At 43.1% G+C, this 23,944-nt stretch overlaps 4 protein-coding genes and 1 long non-coding RNA gene across 12 annotated transcripts in view; 4 read left to right on the top strand and 1 right to left on the bottom strand.

The window, feature by feature from the left end:
• The first annotated feature begins 1,236 nt into the window (after positions 1–1,236).
• Positions 1,237–3,943, top strand: LOC109896585 (zinc-binding protein A33). Its single transcript, XM_020490860.2, has 6 exons — positions 1,237–1,848; positions 2,064–2,150; positions 2,593–2,823; positions 3,013–3,035; positions 3,113–3,243; positions 3,341–3,943. Exons 1-6 carry the CDS (start codon positions 1,450–1,452, stop codon positions 3,871–3,873), a joined length of 1,404 nt encoding a protein of 467 aa, XP_020346449.1. The 5' UTR covers positions 1,237–1,449; the 3' UTR covers positions 3,874–3,943.
• A 1,966-nt stretch (positions 3,944–5,909) lies between these two features.
• On the top strand, positions 5,910–8,368 carry LOC116355028 (uncharacterized). The gene is made up of 3 exons (XR_004204256.1): positions 5,910–6,326; positions 6,487–6,873; positions 7,258–8,368. It is a non-coding gene; the product is annotated as an uncharacterized LOC116355028 (long non-coding RNA).
• A 557-nt stretch (positions 8,369–8,925) lies between these two features.
• LOC109896600 (zinc-binding protein A33) lies at positions 8,926–11,534 on the top strand. Of its 2 annotated transcripts, none has more exons than XM_020490879.2 (6): positions 8,926–9,097; positions 9,249–9,729; positions 9,945–10,040; positions 10,126–10,379; positions 10,463–10,584; positions 10,765–11,534. In XM_020490879.2, the coding sequence occupies exons 2-6, from the start codon at positions 9,313–9,315 to the stop codon at positions 11,307–11,309; spliced, it is 1,434 nt and encodes a 477-aa protein (XP_020346468.2). In that variant the 5' UTR covers positions 8,926–9,097; positions 9,249–9,312; the 3' UTR covers positions 11,310–11,534. The 2 variants fall into 2 exon arrangements, with proteins under 2 accessions (XP_020346468.2, XP_031654196.1); XM_031798336.1 differs by having other exon boundaries at positions 8,942–9,097; positions 9,284–9,729.
• A 134-nt stretch (positions 11,535–11,668) lies between these two features.
• On the top strand, positions 11,669–18,489 carry LOC109896578 (protein mono-ADP-ribosyltransferase TIPARP). Of its 5 annotated transcripts, none has more exons than XM_020490850.2 (6): positions 11,669–11,824; positions 12,168–13,020; positions 14,918–15,086; positions 15,245–15,432; positions 17,150–17,428; positions 17,743–18,489. In XM_020490850.2, the coding sequence occupies exons 2-6, from the start codon at positions 12,254–12,256 to the stop codon at positions 18,194–18,196; spliced, it is 1,857 nt and encodes a 618-aa protein (XP_020346439.1). In that variant the 5' UTR covers positions 11,669–11,824; positions 12,168–12,253; the 3' UTR covers positions 18,197–18,489. The 5 variants fall into 5 exon arrangements, with proteins under 5 accessions (XP_020346439.1, XP_020346437.1, XP_020346438.1 ...); XM_020490848.2 differs by having other exon boundaries at positions 12,143–13,020; XM_020490849.2 differs by having other exon boundaries at positions 11,669–11,831.
• A 26-nt stretch (positions 18,490–18,515) lies between these two features.
• LOC109896544 (tubby-related protein 3) overlaps positions 18,516–23,944 on the bottom strand; it is a 40,432-nt gene continuing 35,003 nt past the window's right edge. For 2 of the 3 annotated variants that reach the window (XM_031797763.1, XM_031797765.1), the window contains 7 exons: positions 23,782–23,915; positions 23,335–23,526; positions 22,990–23,102; positions 22,690–22,807; positions 22,478–22,576; positions 21,880–22,051; positions 18,518–21,730 (listed from right to left, as the gene is read on the bottom strand). In XM_031797763.1, the coding sequence (XP_031653623.1) occupies positions 21,597–21,730; positions 21,880–22,051; positions 22,478–22,576; positions 22,690–22,807; positions 22,990–23,102; positions 23,335–23,526; positions 23,782–23,915 (962 nt within the window). In that variant the 3' untranslated portion in view covers positions 18,518–21,596. Of the gene's footprint in view, positions 21,731–21,879; positions 22,052–22,477; positions 22,577–22,689; positions 22,808–22,989; positions 23,103–23,334; positions 23,527–23,781; positions 23,916–23,944 lie in introns of all 3 variants that reach the window. The other variant, XM_031797764.1, reaches the window with a different exon arrangement.

Genomic DNA, 23,944 nt, shown 5'->3' with positions numbered 1-23,944 from the left:
GTGCTTAGGGTTGTTGTCCTGTTGGAGGGTGAACCGTCGCCCAGGTCCGGAGCGCTCTGGAGCAGGTTTTCATCAAGGATCTGTCTGTACTATGCTCTGTTCATCTTTCCCTCGAACCGGAATAATCTCCCAGTACCTGCCGCTGAAAAACATCCCCACAGCATGATGCTGCCACCAACAATCTTCACCAAAGGGATGGTGCGAGGTTTTCTCAGATGCGACGCTTTGCATTCAGGTCAAAGAATTTAAATTTTGGTTTCATTAGACCAGAGAATCTTGTTTCTCATAGTCTGAGAGTCCTTTTGGTGCCCTTTGGGAAACTCCAAGCTGGCTGTCATGTGCCTTTTACTGAAGAGTGGCGTCCGTCTGGGCACTCTACCATAAAGGCCTGATTGGTAGAGTGCTGCAGAAATGGTTGTCCTTCTGTAAGGTTCGCCCATGTCCACAGATGAACTCTGGATCTCCTTTAGAGTGACCATTGGGTTCTTGATCACCTCCCTGACCAAGGCCCTTCTCCCCTGATTGCTCAGTTTGGCCCAGGTTGCCAGCTCTAGGAAGAGTCTAGGTGGTTCCAAACTTCTTCCATTTAAGAATGATGGAGGACACTGTGTTCTTGGGCACCTTCAATGCTGCCGAAATGTGTTGGTATCCTTCCCCAGATCTGTGCCTCGACACAATCCTGTCTCGGAGCTCTACGGACAATTCCTTCGACCTCATGGCTTGGTTTTTGCTCTGACATGACTTGTCAACTGTGGGACCTTATATAGACAGGTTTGTGCCTTCACAAATCATGTCCAATCAACTGAATTTACCACAGGTGGACTCCAATCAAGTTGTAGAAACATCTCAAGGAGAGAGAAAGACTGCAATAGCATTTAGTTGGGGAATTGTTTGTTAGTAAGATGACATGTACCTTGGTGTGTTGAAAGACAGGTTCAAAGTAAATTGGCTATTTTCCGACTAGATTTGAAAGTACACTACATAAATAACAGCATATCTCATTGGGTGACCATGTCTGTATACTTATAAACTATTAAGCAATACTGCCATATCTTCACCAGCAGTCTACAATGTAGTCTTTGCAATGCTTTTCACAGTAATAACCGTTGCTCTTTGCAATGGCTAGACATCTAGTGGTAAAGTCCTTGTTTGATTTAACATATTTTTTATTGTTGTTTTATATCCCTCTAGTGTGTGTTATATCACTCATTATTTCTGGTTGGTACACTACACACACCTCAGTTTCTGCCAGGATGCAGAGGGAAATGTGATAGTTCTGGTTTTGGTTTAGTTTCCTGGAATATGAAAACGTAACTGTGGGTGGAGTTTTAGTCTGTATCATGTCTTTATAACCAGTATAACCTGCCCCTTTAGACACAACTCAGTCAACCTGCTTTATGGATTCTAGCCTTAACCGAGACAGAATAGCACACAGAGTGATAAATAATAATGGAAGCCAGCTTGTCTCTCCTGGAGGAACACCTCTCTTGTCCTGTGTGTTGTGACATATTCAGCAACCCCGTCGTCCTCAAATGCAGCCACAGCTTCTGTGAGGAGTGTCTCCGGAAATACTGGAAGGACTTGGAGATTTTCCTGTGTCCTGTATGCAGGAGAGAGTGTTCTCCTGAGGAACCGAGCCAAAGTTTGGCCTTAAAGAGTCTCTGTGAATCGTTCCAGAGAGGAATTGAAAAGGAGAAAGGATCTCAGGATATCTGCCAGCTGCATGGAGAGAAACTCAAACTCTTCTGTTTTGATGACAAACAGCTCATCTGTGTTGTCTGTCACACATCAAAGAAACATAAAGGCCATGACTGCTATCCCATTGAGGAGGCTCTGCCTGATTTGAAGGTGAGACAGATTTCAACATGTTTGCCTTTATTTAACTGATAATTGTGTGATTTGATGTGTTAACTTTGCCCTTGTTTAAAGAAAAATGGATCCCTCTGTGACTGAATAAAGACATGACTAGCTGAGTACTGTACAATGAATGCCTGACTCAGTTTTGTTTAATCTACATAAACGTTTAGCAAGGTTGACAAATTTCACTTCTTATGTCATTCTAGAGTGAAATCAAGGCTCCTTTGCAGAACAAATTGGGAAAAATGACCGCCGCCAAACTGGAAGAGGAAAACTGTGTGGAACACTTAATGGTAGTTCACAGTAACACATTCTTTCTAGTAAAGATGCAGTGCATTCGGAAAGTATTCAGACCCCTTGACTTTTTACAAATGTTGTTACGTTACAGCCTTATTCTAAAATTAATTCAATAGTTTTTTTCCCTCATCAGTATTCAGACCCTTCACTCAGTACTTTGTTGAAGCACCTTTGGCAGCGATTACAGCCTCAAGTCTTATTGGGTATTACGCTACAAGCTTGGCATGCCTGTATTTGGGGAGTTTCTCCCATTCTTCTCTGCAGATCCTCTCAAGCTCTGTCAGGTTGGATGGGGAGCATCGCTGCACAGTGATTCTAAAACAAAACATGGATTGCTGTCATTCTTTGTCCATAGACTGCTTCAGGGTATAGAAACCAATATGTAAATCTGTCATTTGGGTGAACTATCCTTTTAAATTTCCTTCTTGTCTATGGTAGGTCCAGGGCCAACTTGGAGAGGAGCAGATAAGGGGGGTGTTTAAGAAATTTTACCAGTTCCTAGAAGAAGAAGAGGCTGCCAGGATAGCTGCTCTGAAAAAGGAACAACAGCTGAAATATGAAGTGATGAGAGAAAGAATGGAGAAGTTGACCAAGAATATCTCAATGCTTTCTGAGACTATTGGAGTTATCAAAAAGGACATGGAGACTGATGATATCACATTCCTGCAGGTATGTGGGCCAGTATTATTTAATTTATGTCAATTGGTGGTGAATACAATTGTTTCACAACTGTCAATGGACACACCTGTAAGCTATGAGGCAAATAAGCATATTTACAATGATTGACAGGTTTATGGACTTTTATTTCACAGCCACCTCATACTGTAACAGTGTCATTTGTCCTTGTTGTTTTTATAGAACTACGAGGCCATACTTATCAGGTAAGTCCCATTTTATTTTATCTCCATACTTTTCCATTCCATTGAATGGAATCACTAAAGTTTAATTATTACCCTAGAGCCGAGTGCACACCTCCAGACACTGCTGCAAATGCTGAGATGGGGCCAGGAGCATTCATTGACATGGCCAAGCATGTTGGATGTCTGACGTTCAAAGTCTGGAACAGTCTGATTAAGATTGTTGACTACAGTAAGTCCAGGGTATTTCACAATTCAATTCGCCAACATTTGTGAACAGAATATATCTTTCAATAGTTCTGTGAAATGATTTATCTGTATCTCCTTAGATCCTGTAACCATGGATCCAAACACAGTGTCCACAAAGCTCATCCTCACTGATGACCTCACCACTGTGACGTGCTGTGAGGAAAAGCAGAGTCTTCCAGACAATCCTGAAAGGTTTCATGTAGGAGTGTTGGGGTCTGAGGGCTTCATTAAAGGCAAACATTTCTGGGACGTTGAGGTAGGAGACAGCGATAACTGGTCTCTGGGAGTAGCCGAAGAGTCCATTGTGCGGAAGAAGCTAGTAAAACTGGATCCTGAGAGTGGATTGTGGACCATCAGATATATTAATGGGAAATACAAAGCAGGTGTGAAATCACGCAAAGAGATCAAGGTAGATGAATGCCCACAAGTGATCCGAGTATGTCTGGACTGTGACAAGGGGGAGGTCACATTCTCCGACCCCACTATGAGCAATACTCTGTACACCTTCAAACACACATTTACTGAAAAGCTGTTCCCATACTTTAGTATAGGCAGTCTTAAAAGCCCACTGCGCCTTTGTAAGAGACCCCTCACTAAGGTAACTGAGACGTGAGCTGGGGCACGAGGCAAATCTATTTATTGGATATTTCAAACTTTTTTAACAAATCAAAAACTGAAAAATTGGGCGTGCAAAATTATTCAGCCCCCTTAAGTTAATACTTTGTAGCGCCACCTTTTGCTGCGATTACAGCTGTAAGTCGCTTGGGGTATGTCTCTATCAGTTTTGCACATCGAGAGACTGAAATGTTTTCCCATTCCTCCAGCTCGAGCTCAGTGAGGTTGGATGGAGAGCATTTGTGAACAGCAGTTTTCAGTTCTTTCCACAGATTCTCGATTGGATTCAGGTCTGGATTTTGACTTGGCCATTCTAACACCTGGATATGTTTATTTTTGAACCATTCCATTGTAGATTTTGCTTTATGTTTTGGATCATTGTCTTGTCTGGAGAGAGTTTGCTGCACTGAAAGTAAAGGGGCTGAATAATTTTGCACGCCCAATTTTTCAGTTTTTGATTTGTTAAAAAAGTTTGAAATATCCAATAAATGTCGTTCCACTTCATGATTGTGTCCCACTTGTTGTTGATTCTTCACAAAAAAATACAGTTTTATATCTTTATGTTTGAAGCCTGAAATGTGGCAAAAGGTCGCAAAGTTCAAGGGGGCCGAATACTTTCGCAAGGCACTGTATATATACACTGCTCAAAAAAATAAAGGGAACACTAAAATAACACATTCTAGATCTGAATGAATGAAATATTCTTATTAAATACTTTTTTCTTTACATAGTTGAATGTGCTGACATGTGCTGAATGTGCTGACAACAAATTATCAATGGAAATCAAATTTATCAACCCATGGAGGTCTGGATTTGGAGTCACACTCAAAATTAAAGTGGAAAACCACACTACAGGCTGATCCAACTTTGATGTAATGTCCTTAAAACAAGTCAAAATGAGGCTCAGTAGTGTGTGTGGCCTCCACATGCCTGTATGACCTCCCTACAACGCCTGGGCATGCTCCTGATGAGGTGGCGGATGGTCTCCTGAGGGATCTCCTCCCAGACCTGGACTAAAGAAACCGGCAACTCCTGGACAGTCTGTGGTGCAACGTAGCGTTGGTGGATGGAGCGAGACATGATGTCCCTGATGTGCTCAATTGGATTCAGGTCTGGGGAACTGGCGGGCCAGTCCATAGCATCAATGCCTTCCCCTTGCAGGAACTGCTGACACACTCCAGCCACATGAGGTCTAGCATTGTCTTGCATTAGGAGGAACCCAGGGCCAACCACACCAGCATATGGTCTCACAAGGGGTCTGAGGATCTCATCTCGGTACCTAATGGCAGTCAGGCTACCTCTGGCGAGGACATGGAGGGCTGTGCGGCCCCCCAAAGAAATGCCACCCCACACCATGACTGACCCACCGCCAAACTGGTCTTGCTGGAGGATGTTGCAGGCAGCAAAACGTTCTCCACGGCATCTCCAGACTGTCACAAACTGTCACATGTGCTCAGTGTGAACCTGCTTTCATCTGTGAAGAGCACAGGGTGCCAGTGGAAAATGTGCCAATCTTGGTGTACTCTGGCATATGCCAAACGTCCTGCACAGTGTTGGGCTGTAAGCACAACCCCCACCTGTGGACGTCGGGCCCTCATACCACCCTCATGGAGTCTGTTTCTGACCATTTGAGCAGACACATGCACATTTGTGGCCTGCTGGAGGTCATTTTGCAGGGCTCTGGCAGTGCTCCTCCTGCTCCTCCTTGCACAAAGGCGGAGGTAGCGGTCCTGCTGCTGGGTTGTTGCCCTCCTACGGCCTCCTCCACGTTTCCTGATGTACTGGCCTGTCTCCTGGTAGCGCCTCCCTGCTCTGGACACTACGCTGACAGACACAGCAAACCTTCTTGCCACATCTCGCATTGATGTGCCATTCTGGATGAGCTGCACTACCTGAGCCACTTGTGTGGGTTGTAGACTCCGTCTCATGCTACCACTAGAGTGAAAGCACCGCCAGCATTCAAAAGTGACCAAAACATAGGAACTGAGAAGTGGTCTGTGGTCCTCACCTGCAGAACCAACCCCGCAGGAGGCCTTTTGCCTTTTGGTAGGCCGTCTTTGTAAATAAGAATGTGTTCTTAACTGACTTGCCTAGTTAAATAAAGTTTAAATAAAAAATAAATATACATCACCCTTGTCGTCCTCAAATGCAGCCATGGCTTCTGTGAGGAGTGTCTATAGAAATACTGGAAGTATATGGACAATCTGCTGTGTCCTGTATGCAGGAACGAGTGTTCTATTGATGAACCTAGCCTAAGTTTGGCCTTAAAGAGTCTCTGAGAATCGTTGCAGAGAGGGAGTGAAAAGGAGAAAGTATCTCAGGACAATTGCCAGCAACATGGAACTCTTCTGTTTTGATGACAAGCCGTTCATCTGTGTTGTCTGTCACACATCAAAGAAACATAAAGGCCATGACTGCTGTCCCATTGAGGAGGCTCTGCCTGATTTGAAGGTCAGTTTGTGAAAGTATCTGTTCCCTTTGCTTTTATTTGAACTGATCATTTAAATCACATTATGTGACTGAGTAGAGAGTGACTGGCTGGATTAAAAAACTGGTCTGTGTAACATACATTTACCATGTTTACAATAATCACTTTTCATTTAATTTCCAGCGTGTGAGTTCCACTTTGAAGAAGGAATTAAAAAACATGAACACAGCCAAGATGTACCATCCAACCTGGGAGGAGCATATACGGGTATCTGTCATTTAAAAAAATAAGTTTTGAAATGTAGAAACATTTGAGCAGTGTTCAAGTTTGGTCAAGTCCATTATGGTCAAGTCCAGTGTGGAGAGGAGCAGATGAGGGGGGAGTTTAAGACACCACCAGTTCCCGGAACAGGAAGAGACAGCGAGGACAGCTGCCCTGAGAAAGGAAGAGCAACAGAAATGTCAAGTGATGCGAGAAAGAGCTGAGCCGTTGACCAAGCAGATTTCAACCCTAATAGAGACTATTCAAATGATCAAGGAAATGGAAGTTGACAATATCACATTCCTTCCGGTAAGGGTAAAGACTTTTTAAATAACAAAGATGTCAATTCCCAACATGAGCTCATGAACTCACTGCAAAAACGAATGTTCGTTCAAAAGACGCAAGTGTCACACTGCTAGTCTGCAGTCAAATGTCGTATAACGCCTTGAAGTTCTCAACCAGGTCGGAAATTGCTGGTGAATGATTTCACAACTGTAAATTAGTTATTTCTCTGTGAGTTTTTTCTCAATTATCTCAGTGTCATCTGATATAACATAGTGAAATATGTCCTTCTTTTGTACAATTACAAGGCCTTACTTAATAGGTATGTCATAAATGAAGTCCCCTTTCATCCCTACTAAATACATGTTACACTCCATTTACAACAGCACTGATGTTTTCTTATTCCCATAGAGCCGAAAGCACAGCAACAGACACTGCAGATGCTGAGATAGTGTCCGGAGAATTCATTGACATGGCCAAGCATGTGGGATCTCTGAAATCCAAGGTCTGGAAGAAGATGCTTCGGATCGTTTACTATAGAAAGTCCATGTTTTTCACAAATGTTGTTTTTTAATATCTTACTGTAGCAAATAAGGCCACAATACTTTGGAAATAAATGTATTTTTTCAATAGTTATTTGAAATGGTTTTATCTCCCATTACACCCACACACTTCAGTATTAAAGTACAATATAAAAGTACAATGAACTTTCCCCTTAAAGCTTCAGTGACCATTGATCCAAACAGCGTCTGCAAGGCTCATACTGACTCGTGACCTGACCACTGTGACATACAGTGAGGAGAGGCAGAACATTCCAGAAAATCCTGAGAGGCTTAAAATGGGAGTGTTGGGTTCTGAAGGGTACAGTAAAGGCAGACATTTTTGGGATGTAGAGGTAGGATAAAGTGATAACTGGACCCTGGGAGTCGGCAAAGAGTCCATTGTGCGCAGCATGTCACTCAAAATGTAGATTGTGGAGCATCAGATATATTAGTGGGACATGCGTAAACGCAGACATCCAGATCAAGTTGGATGAGAGCCCACCAGTGATCAGAGCACGTCTGGACTGTGACAAGGGGGAGCTGACATTCTGCAATCCCACTAAGAGCACTACTCTGTACACCTTCAATGATACATTCACTGAAAACGTGTTCCCATACTTTTACAGTACCAATCAGTTTGTCCCACTGTGCCTTTTGTCAGTTAGCCCCAACTTTGGGCAGAACATAAACATGAGTGGAGACAGGTTGCTAAGTTTATAATATGTGGGGACAAATATCTACTAACATGTTATTTAGTTGATGTATCAACTGTAGGGACCCCATTGTGTGAACTTTAGTTGAATCCAGTTCCGTGTAAATAGCTGTAAGACTTGCCTCAACACAAAGCATACTATGGATATAAGTAGTGTAATCTAATTGATGCCAATGGAATGTGGTATGGTAACAACTGTCTATCTCATAATGCTTGTACAAGTGTTTACAACAGTTGTAACAGTATGTAAAATATGTAAAGTACAGTCAGTTATCTAAATAAATATTAAAAGTTTCTATTGCATTTCATGTTGTGCTTTTCTATTTAACTGAATGTACCTTCTTAATTATATAAGTGGGTTTAGCTCATTTAATTCATTAACACGTTATAAAATAAAGTTCCAATTTGCTACCATTGCAAATATTCACCACTAGATGGGGATCTCCAACTACCGGTATACAGTAGAGACCACTGTTGCTCAATGCCACACTGTAAAATGGGCCTATAGTCAGAGTGGGCCTACAACAAAAATGTAAATATCAATGGAGTAAATACATCCCACGGCTATGACATTAACATTCAATTAGTAGTTGATTTATATTATGTATGTGTAGTGCTCATGGCTTGACAACTCATTAGTGAAACATTACTTTTAATATGAATAAATAATTTGTTTACAAAGACAACAATGACAACAAACACAAACATTGGAGTAACAGTCTAGTACCACCAAATAATGAAACCAAAGTGAGCACAAAGTGGAACTGGTGTTAAAGTGTTAAAGAATGGTCTGCCTGGCTCCACCCCGATAAGGATGTGTCACACCATAACAGGAAGAAGGAAGTCAAAACAACTCTTGACGTCGCAGATAAAACAAGGAGCTAGTTACGTGTATTGGTTGCGTTCTCCTGTAGACGTGCCTTGGATATCAGGCGAGTGTCAATGTAACTTGTTCTATTAAAGCACTCCCAAACTAAACATCGACTTGTCCTAGGCAGTAAGTATGGCCATTTTGAAGTTCAGGCATTATGTTGTTGAGCCCAAATATTTAGTTGGTTAAAGTTAAAGTAAATGCTGTACCTTACAGAGGCCATTAGCTAACTAGAACACAAACAAGGGCTCACTCTGTGTTTGTCTAATGCCTGCAGCTCTGTGCGTCCCTTTGCCCTACATTCCCTTCCAGAGGAAGAGTCACTTTCGTGTGAAGAAGGCATGGCCACTCGATTCTCTGTCCCAGAGGAGGACCTCTGTTGCCCTGTGTGCTGTGACATCTTCAGGGACCCTGTGGTCCTCAAGTGCAGCCACAGTTTCTGTGCAGCCTGCCTACAGCAGTACTGGTCTGGGAAGGGCTCGGCCCGAGACTGCCCTCTCTGTAGAAGGGAGTTTGTGGACGAGCCGGTGGCCAGCCTCACCCTGAAGAACCTGTGTGACTCCTACATCCAGGAGAGTGGAGCGCTTGGGTCTACAGGAGAGCTGTGTGAACCGGGTGAGCTGTGCTCCCTGCACGGGGAGAGGCTGAAGCTGTTCTGTCTGCAGGACAAGGAGCCCATCTGTGTGGTCTGTCACACCTCCAGGAAGCATAAAAACCATGAGTGCTGCCCGATGGGAGAGGCTATAGGCGACATGAAGGTAATCTGTTGTTGTGATAGGCAACCCTATAAATATAAATTGAGTTCTCTAGCTAGCATTTTATGAGTTCAGAGGTGAACATGAAGGTAAAGGGGAAAATGCTGTGAGTTTGATCTAATCTGTTTTATGCCTTCTGCAACTGTTTGCCTTTGAAGAACTGATATGTTTTGTTTACTCTATTCTTAGTCCAATTGTCTTTTTAATGTTCTTTGTAGGAGGATATGAAGTCTGTGCTTACTTGTTTGCAAGAGAAGACGGAGGCTTTTGACAAAATGAAGCAAAACTATGAAAATACAGTGACACACATTCAGGTAGTGTTGGTGGTTGGCCATAGTATGAAATAAATCAAACTCTCTCATATGTTAACACACAATCCTAACACAGGTCTCATTTCAGGTCCAGGCCCGGTTTGTGGCAAAGAGGATTCATGAGGAGTTTGAGACACTCCACCATTTCCTCCAAGCTGAAGAGGCTGCTAGGCTTGTAGCTCTGAAAGAGGAGGAGGAGAGTAAGAGTGAGATGTTGAGGCAGAGTATGAGGGAGATGGACAGAACCCTGGCCTCCCTCTCTGACACAATCAGAGCCGTGGAGGAGGAGATGGCTTTGGAGGATACTTTTTTTCTCCAGAAATGCAAGCAGACAATGAGAAGGTGAGTACATTATACAACCCCTGGTGGTTTCACTGTCTACAGACAGTGATGAGTACTGACTCCTACTTGTTCTGGCCGTATAGTGCTCAGTGCAGCACACTGCAGGACCCAGATATGGTCTCTGGAGCACTCATCGATGTGGCTAAGTACCTGGGCTCACTTCAATACAAAGTGTGGGAGAAGATGCAAGGGATTGTTAAATACAGTGAGTACTAACTGCAGAGTGTTGAACATCACTCGGTGTCAAGACTAGTTTATTTCATTACATGATAGACTGAAACGTTAACTTTTTAAGCACTTAAAGTGCTTCTTAATGTGTATTGACACAGTAATTACAGTGGTGAGAACCACTACATCATGGTAACTGGATATACTTTCTCCTTAGCGCCAGTGACTCTGGACCCCAACACGGCTGCCCCCTGGCTCCTGCTGTCTGAAGACCTCACCAGTGTGAGGGACAGCGACGACAAACAGAAGCTTCCAGACAACCCCGAGAGGTTTGACCCTGACACAGGCGTACTGGGCTCTGAGGGCTTCAGCTCAGGAAAGCATGTCTGGGACGTGGAGGTTGGAGAGAACAGCGCCTGGGTCCTCGGTGTAGCCAAAGAGTCCATCCAGAGGAAAGACAAGGTCTCCTCCGTACTGAAGAATGGATACCTGTCCGTGTACTTTTACCACAAGATGTACTTTGCAGGGACCTCACCCCTGACACGACTCAATCTGAAGAAGAGCCCTCAGAGGATCAGAGTGCAGCTAGACTGGGAGAAGGGGAGAGTGTGCTTCTCTGACCCAGCTGACAACACGCAGATCTACACTTTCAAACACACCTTTTCTGAGAGGGTCTTCCCCTATTTCTGGGTTGGCTGTAAGCAGTGTCCTCTGAGGATTGAGCCATTAGAGGTCTCAGTGAAAGCTGTAGATCACACCTGAGAATGTGTTGGCGCATGGGAATTTTCTGTCTCTAGTGTCTTTCTTGATGTTGATTTTATGTCATGAGAAACATCTAATGGATAAATAATATTTAAATATTTGCCACTCGTTGCCTTTAAATTAACACTTACATTTGATAGAATGGACACTTGTTGACATTTATTTTATTGTGTAGTATGGAATAAAAGTTTCGTTTTCTGTGTGGAATAAAAATGGAACATCAGACTTGCTGTGGTGATATTTTATTATAAAATACAAAGATAAACTAGTATTTCTATGCAGTCGTCATCAATTTCAAATAGTTGGGCTAAACCATTCCTGTAATAACACCGTCAAATGGTTTCCCCTGAAATCTATAAACGATCCTGTAAGAATATTGTTTGAAGACGACTTCCAGATCTTTTTTAGGCTTACATTTAAATGTCTTTTAAGTTACTCACCAATCAATACATTTTTTTTCGAGTAAAACAAAACGTGAACAGATTCATTAGGCCTGAAACACTGCAAGTTAACAGGTAAAAAGTAAGTTCATGTTCTGTTTTTGCATTATGCGATGCTAGTAATTTAGCTAGTAAGAAACACGACGAAAAGCATCGGCAAAGTCCCAAGCATTCGTATTAATTAGTACCTTTTCATTAAATGTCTACAGGATATCTCTATAAGCCTTTTTAGGATTCTAGCAAATTGGATTTTGGTCAAGTTCTAAGTCTTGCTTTTAAAAGTATTAGGCGTTTGTTTTGTCAGAGACTCGGGCTATGATTGGGACATTTTAGTCCTTCCTGTACCATGCTATGCCAACATAAACTGACCATTTACCCTCAAAAATATTGAAGATGACTGACCTTTCATCAATCAAAGGGAAGAAGAGGGGGCCTACAACCGTGATCACAGAGGCCTGTCCAAAGTCTCCCAAGGTCAGTTTCCTCACTCCTTCTCTACTGCTCATGGAGGTCCCTTCTGACACCAACACCAGTCTGCCAGTGTGGGACGCCATGCACTCCCAACAAGTGGACGTTGTCTGGACTGTGACACCATACAGTATCAATGTCCGTTTCACTCCTCTCCCCTCCAAGTCAGGGCAGACTACTAGTGCCAGCAATACTCTTATCTGCTCTCCTGGCAAAAGCAGCAGCACCACCAGGATCATCCAGTTGTCGTCAGGCCCATCCTCAGCCCTAAGCCAGACCCAAATGATCATCCAACCTCTACCACAACAAATGACCCCAACCAAAATCCCCCCCAGTGTGCTCCTCACCTTTCCTCAAAGCACCCTCTTTCCTCAACCTGGAGCAATCACCATCTCACCTCACAAGCCCCAAAACATGACACCGGGCCCAGTCAAAACCACCTCTCTCATCCTCCCCCTGCCTGTCATCATCACCCAGCCACAGCCTGTCCACCAGCCTACCACCCCAGCCCAAACACAAGCCCAAGCCGCTAGCACTAATCAGCCCCCTGGTCCATCCAAGACGGCAGCCAGTCTGACCTTCCACACAAACACCTCCGGCGACATCCAGATCTGCGACCACTTTCTCACTTACTTCTGCAGGACGGGGAGCAACTGCAAGCAGCACCACACGCCATACCCCTTCCACTGGCAGCTGTGGTGCATCAACAGTCACCAGTGGGTAGACTTCACCCCCCGCACCCAGGTTAATCTAGAGAGGGCCTACTGCAATGTCAACCGGGAGGAGATTGGCGTCAAGGAAGGGTGAGTTGTACAGGTAGTAGATGTTAATCATAAAACTGTCCATCAGTCCTCAAAATCTGTGATTTCCATACTTGTTGTCATTCATAGCTCCATAAGTACTGATGAATTTTAATCACACAATAGTTTATCAATCAATGTATAAAATATTGCACATTTACAGAGTTTATGAAGAAGAAAAATACAGGAACTGAGACTCACCCACACACACACACACGGGAAGTGCCAGAGATGACATTAAGGATTTGATACCGTTTTTTTTTACGTAGCACTACTTGCTACCCCATCATAACTCTTAACGTTTTTTTGCTATGATTAGAGCTGGTTATTGGCAGGTACCTCACGATACGATACTTAGGTGCCAATATGATATGTATTGCGTTTCGATACTGTGATTTCAAGCATATTGCTCACGATGTCTGCTGTAGAGGGACAAGAGAAAGCATGAGAGAACAAGTTCCGACCAGTCGGGAAAATAAAAGTGCTAATAAAAAATGGTCTCCCTTTTTAAATAGAAGATGCAGAACTATGAAGGAAAAATATTGAAATGTTGGTGCAGATACAGTGCCTTCAGAAAGTGACTTATTCTTTGACTTATTACACATTTTGTTGTGTTACAGCCTAAATTCAAAATGGATTCAATTGATATTTTTTTCTCACCAATCTACACACAATACCCCATAATAACAAAAAGTGAAAACATGTTTTGAGATATTTTTGCATATGAAAAACAGAAATATCTCATTTACATAAGTATTCACATGTCACTCAGGAACATTCAATGTCATCTTGGTCAGCAACCCCAGTTTATATTTGGCCTTGTGTTTTAGGTTATTGTCCTGCTGAGTGGTGAATTTGTCTCCCAGTGTCCCAGTGATTTTGCCTGTGCTTAGCTCTATTCCATTTCTTTTTTATCCCCAAAAACTCCATAGACATTGCTGATGACAAGCATACCCATAACATGATGCAGCCACCACCATGCTTGAAAAATATGAAGAGTGATGTGTTGTTTTGGATTTGCCTGCAACATAATCCTTTGTATTCAGGACATAAAGTTAATTTCTTTACATGCCACATTCTTTGCAGTTTTACTTTAGTGCCTTATTGCAAACAGGATGCATGTTTTGGAATATTTTTATTCTGTACAGGCTTCCTTCTTTTCAGTCTGTCGTTTAGGTTAGTATTGTGGAGTAACTACAATGTTGTTGATCCATCCTCAGTTTACGATCACAGCCATTATACTCAAACTATTTTAAAGTCACCTTTGGCCTCATGGTTTCCTTCCTCTCCAGCAACTGAGTTAGGAAGGACGCTTGTATCCTTGTAGTGACTGGGTGTATTGATACACCATCCAAAGTTTAATTAATAACTTCACCATGCTCAAAGGGATATTCAATGTCTGCTTTTTTTAATTTGGACGCATCTACCAATTGGTTCTCTTCTTTGTGAGGCATTGAATCGGTGTTTGAAATTCACTGCTCGACTTAGGGACCTTACAGATAATTGGATGTCTGAGGTAGTCATTCAAAAATAATATAAAACACTATTATTGCACAGTGATTCCATGCAACTTATTATGTGACTTGTTAAGCAAATGCATACTACTGAACTTATTTAGGCTTGCCATAACAAAGAGTTTGAATACTTATTGACTCAAGACATTTCAGCTTTTTATTGTTGTTTAATTTATAAAACATAATTCCACTTTAATATTATGGGGTATTGTGTGTAGACCAGTGATACAAAATATCAATTTAATACATTTTGAATTCAGGCTGTAACAAAACATAATGTGGAAAAAGTCAAGGGGTGTGAATAAACTTCTGAAGGCACTGTATATCGTCAAAAAGTTATATCCCGATACGTACCTGTATCTAATTCCCCCCCCCCCCATCACTAGTACGGATATGTTCACCCTGCACTTTGACAACATGACGTTGAAGGACGGGGAGAAATACGACCGGGTCAGAAGACTCCAGAACACCACAGACCCAACCAAGAACCCTCACCTCTACACCAGGTGGTGCTTCTTCTGGTGGAATAACCTCAGCTGGACAAAGTACAAAGACGTGAGTGCTTCAAACCCCTCTCTCCTACCCTCAGATCTTTAATGAACTTTCGCTATGGCGGACTGCGTTTTGTTCATGACAAAAGATAATTCCCTCACAAATGGTTACCTCTGTTTCATGTTCATGTAGGCTTTGACTTACTGGGTTGTCTTGTTAAGGATGTGTCCAAGATCCTTCTGGACAAGAGGGATGCTGGGGAGCTGGAGTGTCGTTTGCACATCTTAGCGGTGGAATACAAGGTGGACTTCATCAGTATGATCCAGACCAACGTCACCACAGGGTTTCAGCGGGCCATCCGACTCAGACCCTTCTACCGCTCCCTTAAGTCTCTGAGAGCACATTTGAGGTACGTATCCATGTTTTGTTTTAACCTTGAGCTGGTTGATTGGTTCAGTTACCTTACTTTCTAGGCTCTTTTGAACTGTGTTCAATTATCTTAAATCTAATTTACATGCACTTGTTTGTTATACACTACCTGGCTACAAAAGTATGTGGACACATGCTCATCGAATCTCTCATTCCAAAATCATAGGTATTAAAATGGAGTTGATTCCCCCCCCTTTGCTGCTATAACAGCCTTCACTCTTCTGGGAAGGCTTTCCACTAGATGTTGGAACATTGCTGCGGGGACTTGCTTCCATTCAGCCACAAAAGCTTTAGTGAGGTCAGGCTCAGATGTTGAGCGATTAGGCCTGACTCGCAGTCAGCATTCCAATTCATACCAAAGGTGTTCGATTGGGTTGAGGTCAGGGCTCTGTGCAGGCCAGTCAAGTTCTTCCACACCGATCTCGACAAACACTTTCTGTATGGACCTCGCTTTGTGCACGGAGGCATTGTTATGCTGAAACAGGAAAGGGCATTCCCCAAACTGTTGCCGCAAAGTTGGAAGCACAGAATCGTCCAGAATGTCATTGTATGCTGTAGCGTTAAGATTTCCCTTCACTGGAACTAGGGTGCTAGCCCAAACCATGAAAAACAGCCCCAGACCATTATTCCTCCTCTACCAAACTAGTTGGCACTATGCATTTGGGCAGATAGCGCTCTCTTGGCATTGAACAAACCCAGATTCGTCCATCAGACTGTCAGATAGTGAAGCGTGATTCATCACTCCAGAAAACACATTTTTACACTGCTCCAGAGTCCAATGGCGGCGAGCTTTACACCACTCTAGTCAACACTTGGCATTGCGCATGGTGATCTTAGGCTTGTGTGTGGCTGCTCCGCCATGGAAAGCCATTTTGTGAAGCTCCAGACAAACAGTTATTGTGCTGACGTTGCTTCCAGAGGCAGTTTGGAACTTGGTAGTAAGTGTTGCAACCGAGGACAGATGATTTTTACGCGCTTCAGTGGTCCCGTTCTGTGATCTTGTGTGGCCTACCACTTCGCTGAGCTGTTGTTGCTCCTAGAATTTTCCACCTCACAATAACAGCAGTTACAGTTGACCGGGGCAGCTCTAGCAGGGCAGAGATTTGACAAACTGACTTGTTGGAAAGGTGGCATCTTATGACAGTGCAACGTTGAATGTCACTGAGCTCTACAGTACGGGCCATTCTACTGCTTATGTTTGTCAATGGAGATTGCAAAATGTTATACACCTGTCAGCAACGGGTGTCGCTGAAATAGCCGAGTCCAAAGGGGTGTCCACATACTTTTGGTCATGTAGTTTAACTCATAATTGGGGCCTGGAGAAATTCTCCACTCTTTTTAAAACCAGTAGTTCTGTCCTACAGCACCAAAAGGTTGATAGTGTCATCTCAAGCCACCTGTTGGCATTTAGACCCTGAAGGGGACGCATCTGTGTGGGAGGGGCTAGAAAGATACTCCTGACCTGTAAAATGACTAACCACAACTAACCATGTGTTCATTATGTTGAAATGTGTTTGGAAGAGGCTGTAGTGTCATCAGTAAAATTATTGATTGAACTGCAGGTTAATGTCATAGGTCAGGTGGTAGAGCATTTCTCCGGGTCCTACTCATAATGCTGGAATCACACCATATTAGTTGTAGTTCATCAATAATATGAACTACATTCACGAAAACAATAATCTACTTGATTTGTATAGGACAGGTATCCTGCTGGATGGTCTGGCCGGCACATCCACCGAGCCTTCCCCGGCCAACTTCAGTGTAGACCCTCTGGGGGAGTTCAGCACCTGGTACCCCCCAGTGTGGACCCCTAGCTCCGCCCCAGACCAGGACTACAGCATGGTGGATGTGCCGGCCAACACCCAGGCCTTCCAGAAGGTCCACCGCCTGTTCCACAAGACCCTGTCAGAGACCCGGGTGGAGATAGTCAGCCTCCACCAGATCCAGAATGTTCTCCACTGGGACAAGTTCCAAAGGTGTGGATGGGGACTCCCTCTGGCCCTCTTTGATATGTTTTCTATCCTTACGAGAATAGCCATTCATTTTCCTCATGTACTGTGTATATGACCGTCATGTGGGAATGGGATAAAGGATAGGGAAAAGGTAGATAACATGGTGCAACATTACATCACACAACAGATCAATATCATTTTATTGATAAGGGTTATCCAAAGGAGATGAAGGCTTTTTATTTTCCTGCTCCATTTGACAATGAATAAATGTAATACTGATAAAAAACGATTGAATTTAAGATGAATTCATACATTAGGTGGCATTGTTTGTGTTGTAGGTACAAGGAGCACATGCGGAAACGCGGTGACACCAAGGAAGACGGGGCTCTGGAGAGGCACCTGTTCCACGGGACCGTCGGGGACTTCATTGAGGACATCTGCCACAACAACTTTGACCCGCGCGTCTCGGGAGTCAACGGGTTCGTGTACGGCTACGGCTCCTACTTCGCCCGCGACGCCTCCTACTCCAACACATTCGCTGCGGTGTCACCTGACGCTGGGGTGCGTCACATGTTCCTGGCCAAGGTGCTGGTGGGAAAGGTGAGCGTGGGCAAGTGCAAATACCGCCGGCCACCACCTGTCAGATCCACGAAGGAGGACTACAACCTATACGACACCTGTGTGGACCAGCTGGTCAACCCCACCATCTTTGTAGTTTTTGACCGGTGCCAGTGCTACCCCTACTACCTGATCAAATACAAAGAACTGCTAGTGGTGGACGTTAATGAGTAGGTTTTCCCTGGGAGAGCTTGTGTTGCTGCCTGTGACGGTAACTGTTGTTGTTCACTGGATGTTCATTCCACACCAGACCGTAATGCAGCACCTTGCATTAAGGTGAAAGACAGCATTGAGAATAGATCAGTCAAAACTGCATCAAACAAAATGTTTGTGTATCCAGTCCAAAGGATAATGTTCAAAGCCTTCCAAAGACTTGGAATGTCTTTAGAATAGATATGTGTTTTATGAAGTTTTACAATTACCGTTTTTACAGTAAGTTTCTACAACGTCCCATTTTAAAATGGAATTATAAATGTAACACAAACAAGTTTGATATATTTTCGAAATGTTTTAATAATGGAAACAATTGTAATTTGATAATGTAGAAAGAAGAAATTATAAGTTCTAGATGTTGCTTTCAAAAAGGTTCTTAATAAACTGTAAAGTCGTTCTGTTATTGACAATAAATGGGTTTACTGAATACATCAGGGGCAGTCGGTTCAGTTTATGATTACGGAGGACAATTTTTTTTAATGAGCATGTTCTTATTTCTATTACAGAATATTGGATGACTGTCATTCATATTCCATTCACCCAGTTTAATGTAACATCGACAGGTTTAGGCTACTACATGATACTAACATTTTTCCTGTACCCATCATGAGGTTGCTACAACCTAGCCTACAAATGAAAGCAAAAATAAATTGCTAAAAGGCAACAAATTAGAAGTTTTGGAATGGCCTAGTCAAATTCCAGACCTAATCACAACTGAGATGTTGAGGCAGGACATGAAACGGGCAGTACATGCTTGAAACCCCACAAATGGCACTGAGTTACAGCAGTTCTGCATGCAAGAGTCAACCAAAATTCCTCCACAGTGACGTGAGAGACTGATCAACAACTACAGGAAGCGTTTGGTTGGAGTCATTGCAGCTAACTGGCACAACCAGTAATTGAGTTTAAGGGGGCACTTACTTTTTCCCACAGGGGCATTTGATGTTGCATAACTTTGTTTATGAAATAAATTAGACAAGTATGTAATTGTGTTATTTGTTCACTCAGGTTCCCTTGATCTAATATTAGGTTTTGGTTGAAAATCTGATAACATTTAGTATCAAAAATATGCAAAAGTAGAGAAAATCAGAAAGGGGGGCAAATAATTTTTCACAGCACTGTAGGTGCAAATAAATGTGTTTTACTGAATACATGAATTACTTAAGCTTACAGGGGGAGTCTTGTGCACTTTACAATATCTTCATTTATTCTATTTACAGTCATATTTCTGAAATTCACTCCCCCAAAAAATTGTCAGAAAGTTAAGTTATGAATGAAATGCAATTCCCCATAAGTATCTTGTAGTAAAATGTTATATTTCTCTCTTTTATATATTTTGTACAAACAAACCCTTTCCCTCTTTCTAACAGTACATCTTGTGAATTAACTTTGTTTCCCGACACTGTCACACATAATCAGTGTTAGTCTTGTTTGGACAGGAATCAAATGCATCCTGCAGGTTACCCAGGAATGTTCCTAATCCTCCAAGAACAAGAATCACAGAACTGGACAGAATCATTTCTATAGCACATCCATCCAGCTGAAACTTTAATCAAGGGCGACTTTTTCATGGTGCAAAATAGTTCAAACCTGTGCAAAAAAATACTGTAAAAGTAATAATCTGGCATTGTGACTTTTCTTCGGCAACGAGCGCTGTAAAAGGCCACTATTTATGCATTTTTCAGTGTACTTAAAACTACTTAAATAACTTTCTATGGTCATCTTTATATTTATTTTTGCACAGATTTGAACTATTTTGCACATTAAATGTCACCCCAAAAGTAATTTCCCACTGGGCATAGACCATCGTGAAATCAACCAAACATTTGACCCAGTCATTGGATTTAAACGTTGGGTTTAAAAAAAAGACGCAATTCCTTTTTGCAAATCCAATCAGTGTTCCACGTTGATTCAAAGTCATCACCTCAAATGTTGGGGTTGAAATGACGTGGAAACAACATGGATTCAACCAGATTTCACCCAGTGGGTTCTCAATGACTTCATGGTACAGTACAAGTGTAGTCTGCTGAACAGTTACAGTACATATAAAATGTAGTGTTATTATTCAATCTGGTATCATTTTAAATGGGTAGATACGTTTGGCATATAATGTAGACTGAGTACAGGGCGACCGTTGTCACTTGGAATCCAAACTGAATATTCCTCCATTGTTTGGATTCCAGGCTAACTCTTTTGTATTCCACACATTGAAATGACATTTAGGCTGACATTTTATGATATTTGAAAATGAGCAGTATGTCCAAACATTAAGACATATCTTACATAAAACTATAATAAAATCCTTTAATGGTGCTTACTGGGCAACTCTATTGACTTTCCCGTGAGGTTTTAACTTGACATGGGGCTAAGACATCACAAAATGACATGTACAAAGGAATTGCAGTAAGAAATGTTCCCTTCCAAACTCCTCAGAATGCTACTGAGATACGTTAGTAAAAGTGTGTTTTTAAAACAAGAAAACAGATGAGGACACATTGGATGGATATGCAGGCAAATAAATGTGATTATGAGAAATGTATCTTCAAGAGGAAGAAAATTAAAAAAGGGTTGAAATAGTTTAACGTTAGAGTTATTGAACATCTTGATGCTGCAAAAAAAGAATCGCACAACAGTGATTGTGGAAGGCAACAGAATGTAAAATGGAGTAAAATGACACTTGGAATCAACATTAAAGGCAACTTTAAAAGCATCTGCTAAAAACTCAAGTTCATCAGACGTGTTGAGGCCTATAAAACATTCAAATCTGATATAAATCAAAGACACCATCTCCTGTGACCTGGTCTAGTCTGTATTAGAAGTCCTGTCCCTAACAGGGAGTGTTTGGTCTATGATGCTTGGTGTCCTTTTTCCCTTTCAATCAATTTCAATACACATAGAATCACCAATATACAACAGCTAAAGCAACAAAAAGCAATACAAACTCAATGAAACAGAACTACGGATAAATACAAATAAAAACAAAGGCGCCTTGATGATTTGACCAGTTTCCCTTTGTGGACGGTAATTTCATTTTTCTGCCAATAAGGAAAATCCTATATCCTCCGCCCAAATCGACTTGCTTTCGTCCTCTCTCACACACCCACTCTCTTCATCCGCTCTCCAAGTCAGCATGATTTGGGTGCCATGATTGGATGTACCACGTAGGGGTGAGAGGTCATAGTTCATGATTATTTCCATAGTGGCAGACTGCTGGCGAACTGACTGCTGACTGTACAAGGAAGGCGCTGAATCCTGTGACGGGGAGGGGCGGTGTTGTGGAGTTGGCGTTGTCCTGGAGGGGAGGGAGTAGGTTGAAAAGGCCATGGAGGGAATGGCGAGTTAGGAGTCGTGATGGGGTTGGTCACTCACAGGCCAGTTTGCTGTCGAAACTGGACAGGCCAATGGCGAAGGCTTGCAGGGCACACATGGGGTAGTTGTAGTCTAAGGTGAATACGTCCTCGGCCACTCTGCCAAACTGCATTACGATGTAGTCCGCTGAGGGAAGAGAGAAGAAACGACTCAATAATGTGAAATCATTATTCCATTCTACCCAAGGAGAGGGAGTGAGAAATAGAGAGTGAAAAAGAGCGAGCGAGAAAGAGAGGAGAGAAAGAGCCGAGAGAAGCACTGACGGATCGACTCACGATCGTTGTCATGGACGATCTGAAAGTTCTTGACGGAGGCCTGTGTAACGCGGCCGTGGAAATTGAGCACGTAGGACTGGGTGTCGTCATTCCACACAGGGGCCTTGTTGTGCAGCTCGATCAGGTTCTCCACTGAGTGGTTCTGCCACTTACTTAGAAGGCTGTCCTGCTCCTGAAAACACACAGACAACAGGGTTGTATTCATTAGGCACTAAACAGAAGAAATAGGACTGAAACAGGGAGTGACAACCTTGACTTACCCAATAAGAACGCTCTATTTAGTTTTCCGTTGCGTGCCCTAATGAATACGACCCAGACATCCAAACCATCTAATCTGACATCACTCCCCAGTGACCACATCTCACAGCCCTTAGTGGGTTAGCCTCAGTTTCCATTACATGATGTTGACTTCAATACTCACTCCATTATTCAGATTGTGCTAAATTATTTTCTATTTCAAGATGTAAGAATGCCAGAGTCTTAAATCAATCATGCCCTCTGACACGCCACTCTGCCATACTGTGGATAACAAGTACAGTGACTACAAATGTTAGAAGAAGTGATTGGAGTTGTACAGTCTCATGGGGCTGATACATACACTGTTTGGACGGACGGGAACCCTCTCAAAGTTCATGTTCATGCCTGGGATGATGACGGTCATCTTGCGGGGACCTTTGAACCCCAGAACGTTGGTCTCCTGCAGAGAGAACACAGGAGATCAGAATGTCACAGAATGTCACACAACCTTACAGGTTCAATTATATTTGTGTGCGTGTGCGTGTGTGTGTGTGCGTGTGTGTGTACACTCACATAGCAGATGGCTGCGAGTTCCTGTCGTGTGTTGCTCTCCTCCAGCAGAGCTCCAGGGTTCTTACAGGGGTTGGTGCCTTGGTCATACACCGTGAACTTGGTCCCCATCAGGTTAGACCTGCAGGATGACCAGACCAATCACATTAGAGTCTACAATGACCCTCCAGCACTCACAATCCCACTTCACACCCAATAGGGTTATCAGATGCAGCCGAGGGCTCAAAACAATATGGAAATTGTTCATCAGTAAAGATTTAGAATTATATTTAGAGTTGTGAGACGAATGAGATATGGTCCTACCTCAGTTTCCCCATGAAACTCTCTCCCTCGCGTGACAGGTCCGTGGCGTCCACTGAGATCAGGTAGTTGGACGTCTTGCTCTTTTTTCTTTTCCTCCCAGCCAGAAGAAACAGCTGGGTGAAACAAAGAGAGTAAACTCAGGGTGAGAGGGAAACTCACAAACCATCATTTTAATGACTGCAGTCAAAACAGGTGTTACTTTTACTTTATATTCTCAAACCATTTCAAATGTAGCTATTGAGGAAAAGAAAATTAAACAGGCCTGTGAGATAAGATGGTAAAATAACCCCATCTAGGTCTTGTCTCCATGTTAATCCACTATGACAGGATGTGAGGTCAATGTACCTTCCTGCCGTCCTCTCTCTCCATGTGCATAAAGTAGGTGGGGTACAGGCCGCGGTCCATTCCCTTCTTGTCCCGGGATATGCGGCACTTGACGGTGACGCCGCGGGGTGCGGGACGCACCACAAACTCCTCCAGGTTGTCCACTTCGATCAGGGCGCTCTCCGCCGTGGGCGACCCCGGTGCCACGTACTCCTGTGAGGGGAAAAAACAAACACACACTGCTATATCACAAAACATACCGGCCAATCGCTGTTATAAAGGAGATACGGTACAGGAGTAGGGAGGACAACATTCATCTGTCATCTTGTTGTTTCAGTGTCTTCAAGTGACAAGTTGATTTGCCATGTGTAATGAACACATTAGAAATCTCACAAGCCATATCCACATCGCTATGTGTGTGCTCCTAATGATATGACAGGACAGAGACAATTGTACGGTTGGACTCACTGTGTTGGACTTTGTGCTGGAGGCAGACGCAGGCCGGGTTGACTCTGGGTTGGGGGACAACGAGCGTGTCCGGTCTTCGTCACCGTGTTCCTCATCCTCACTGGCCTCTTCGTAGTTCATACTGCCTGACAGACCTGGTCAAGGGAGAAAGAGTGCACTATGG

Source organism: Oncorhynchus kisutch, linkage group LG19, assembly GCF_002021735.2.
Source record: "Oncorhynchus kisutch isolate 150728-3 linkage group LG19, Okis_V2, whole genome shotgun sequence".
In the NCBI taxonomy this organism is placed as follows: domain Eukaryota; kingdom Metazoa; phylum Chordata; class Actinopteri; order Salmoniformes; family Salmonidae; genus Oncorhynchus; species Oncorhynchus kisutch.
This window is presented reverse-complemented; position numbering and strand designations above follow the sequence as displayed.

Coding starts and splice junctions, on each gene's coding strand:
- LOC109896600 (XM_020490879.2), top strand. CDS start 9,313: ATGGCCACTCGATTCTCTGTCCCAGAGGAGGACCTCTGTTGCCCTGTG. Junction 10,041..10,125: donor ATACAGTGACACACATTCAG/GTAGTGTTGGTG, acceptor GTCTCATTTCAG/GTCCAGGCCCGGTTTGTGGC. Junction 10,585..10,764: donor GCAAGGGATTGTTAAATACA/GTGAGTACTAAC, acceptor CTTTCTCCTTAG/CGCCAGTGACTCTGGACCCC.
- LOC109896585 (XM_020490860.2), top strand. CDS start 1,450: ATGGAAGCCAGCTTGTCTCTCCTGGAGGAACACCTCTCTTGTCCTGTG. Junction 2,151..2,592: donor ACTGTGTGGAACACTTAATG/GTAGTTCACAGT, acceptor TGTCTATGGTAG/GTCCAGGGCCAACTTGGAGA. Junction 2,824..3,012: donor ATGATATCACATTCCTGCAG/GTATGTGGGCCA, acceptor TTGTTTTTATAG/AACTACGAGGCCATACTTAT.
- LOC109896578 (XM_020490848.2), top strand. CDS start 12,143: ATGACTGACCTTTCATCAATCAAAGGGAAGAAGAGGGGGCCTACAACC. Junction 13,021..14,917: donor GAGATTGGCGTCAAGGAAGG/GTGAGTTGTACA, acceptor CCCCATCACTAG/TACGGATATGTTCACCCTGC. Junction 15,433..17,149: donor TCTCTGAGAGCACATTTGAG/GTACGTATCCAT, acceptor TGATTTGTATAG/GACAGGTATCCTGCTGGATG.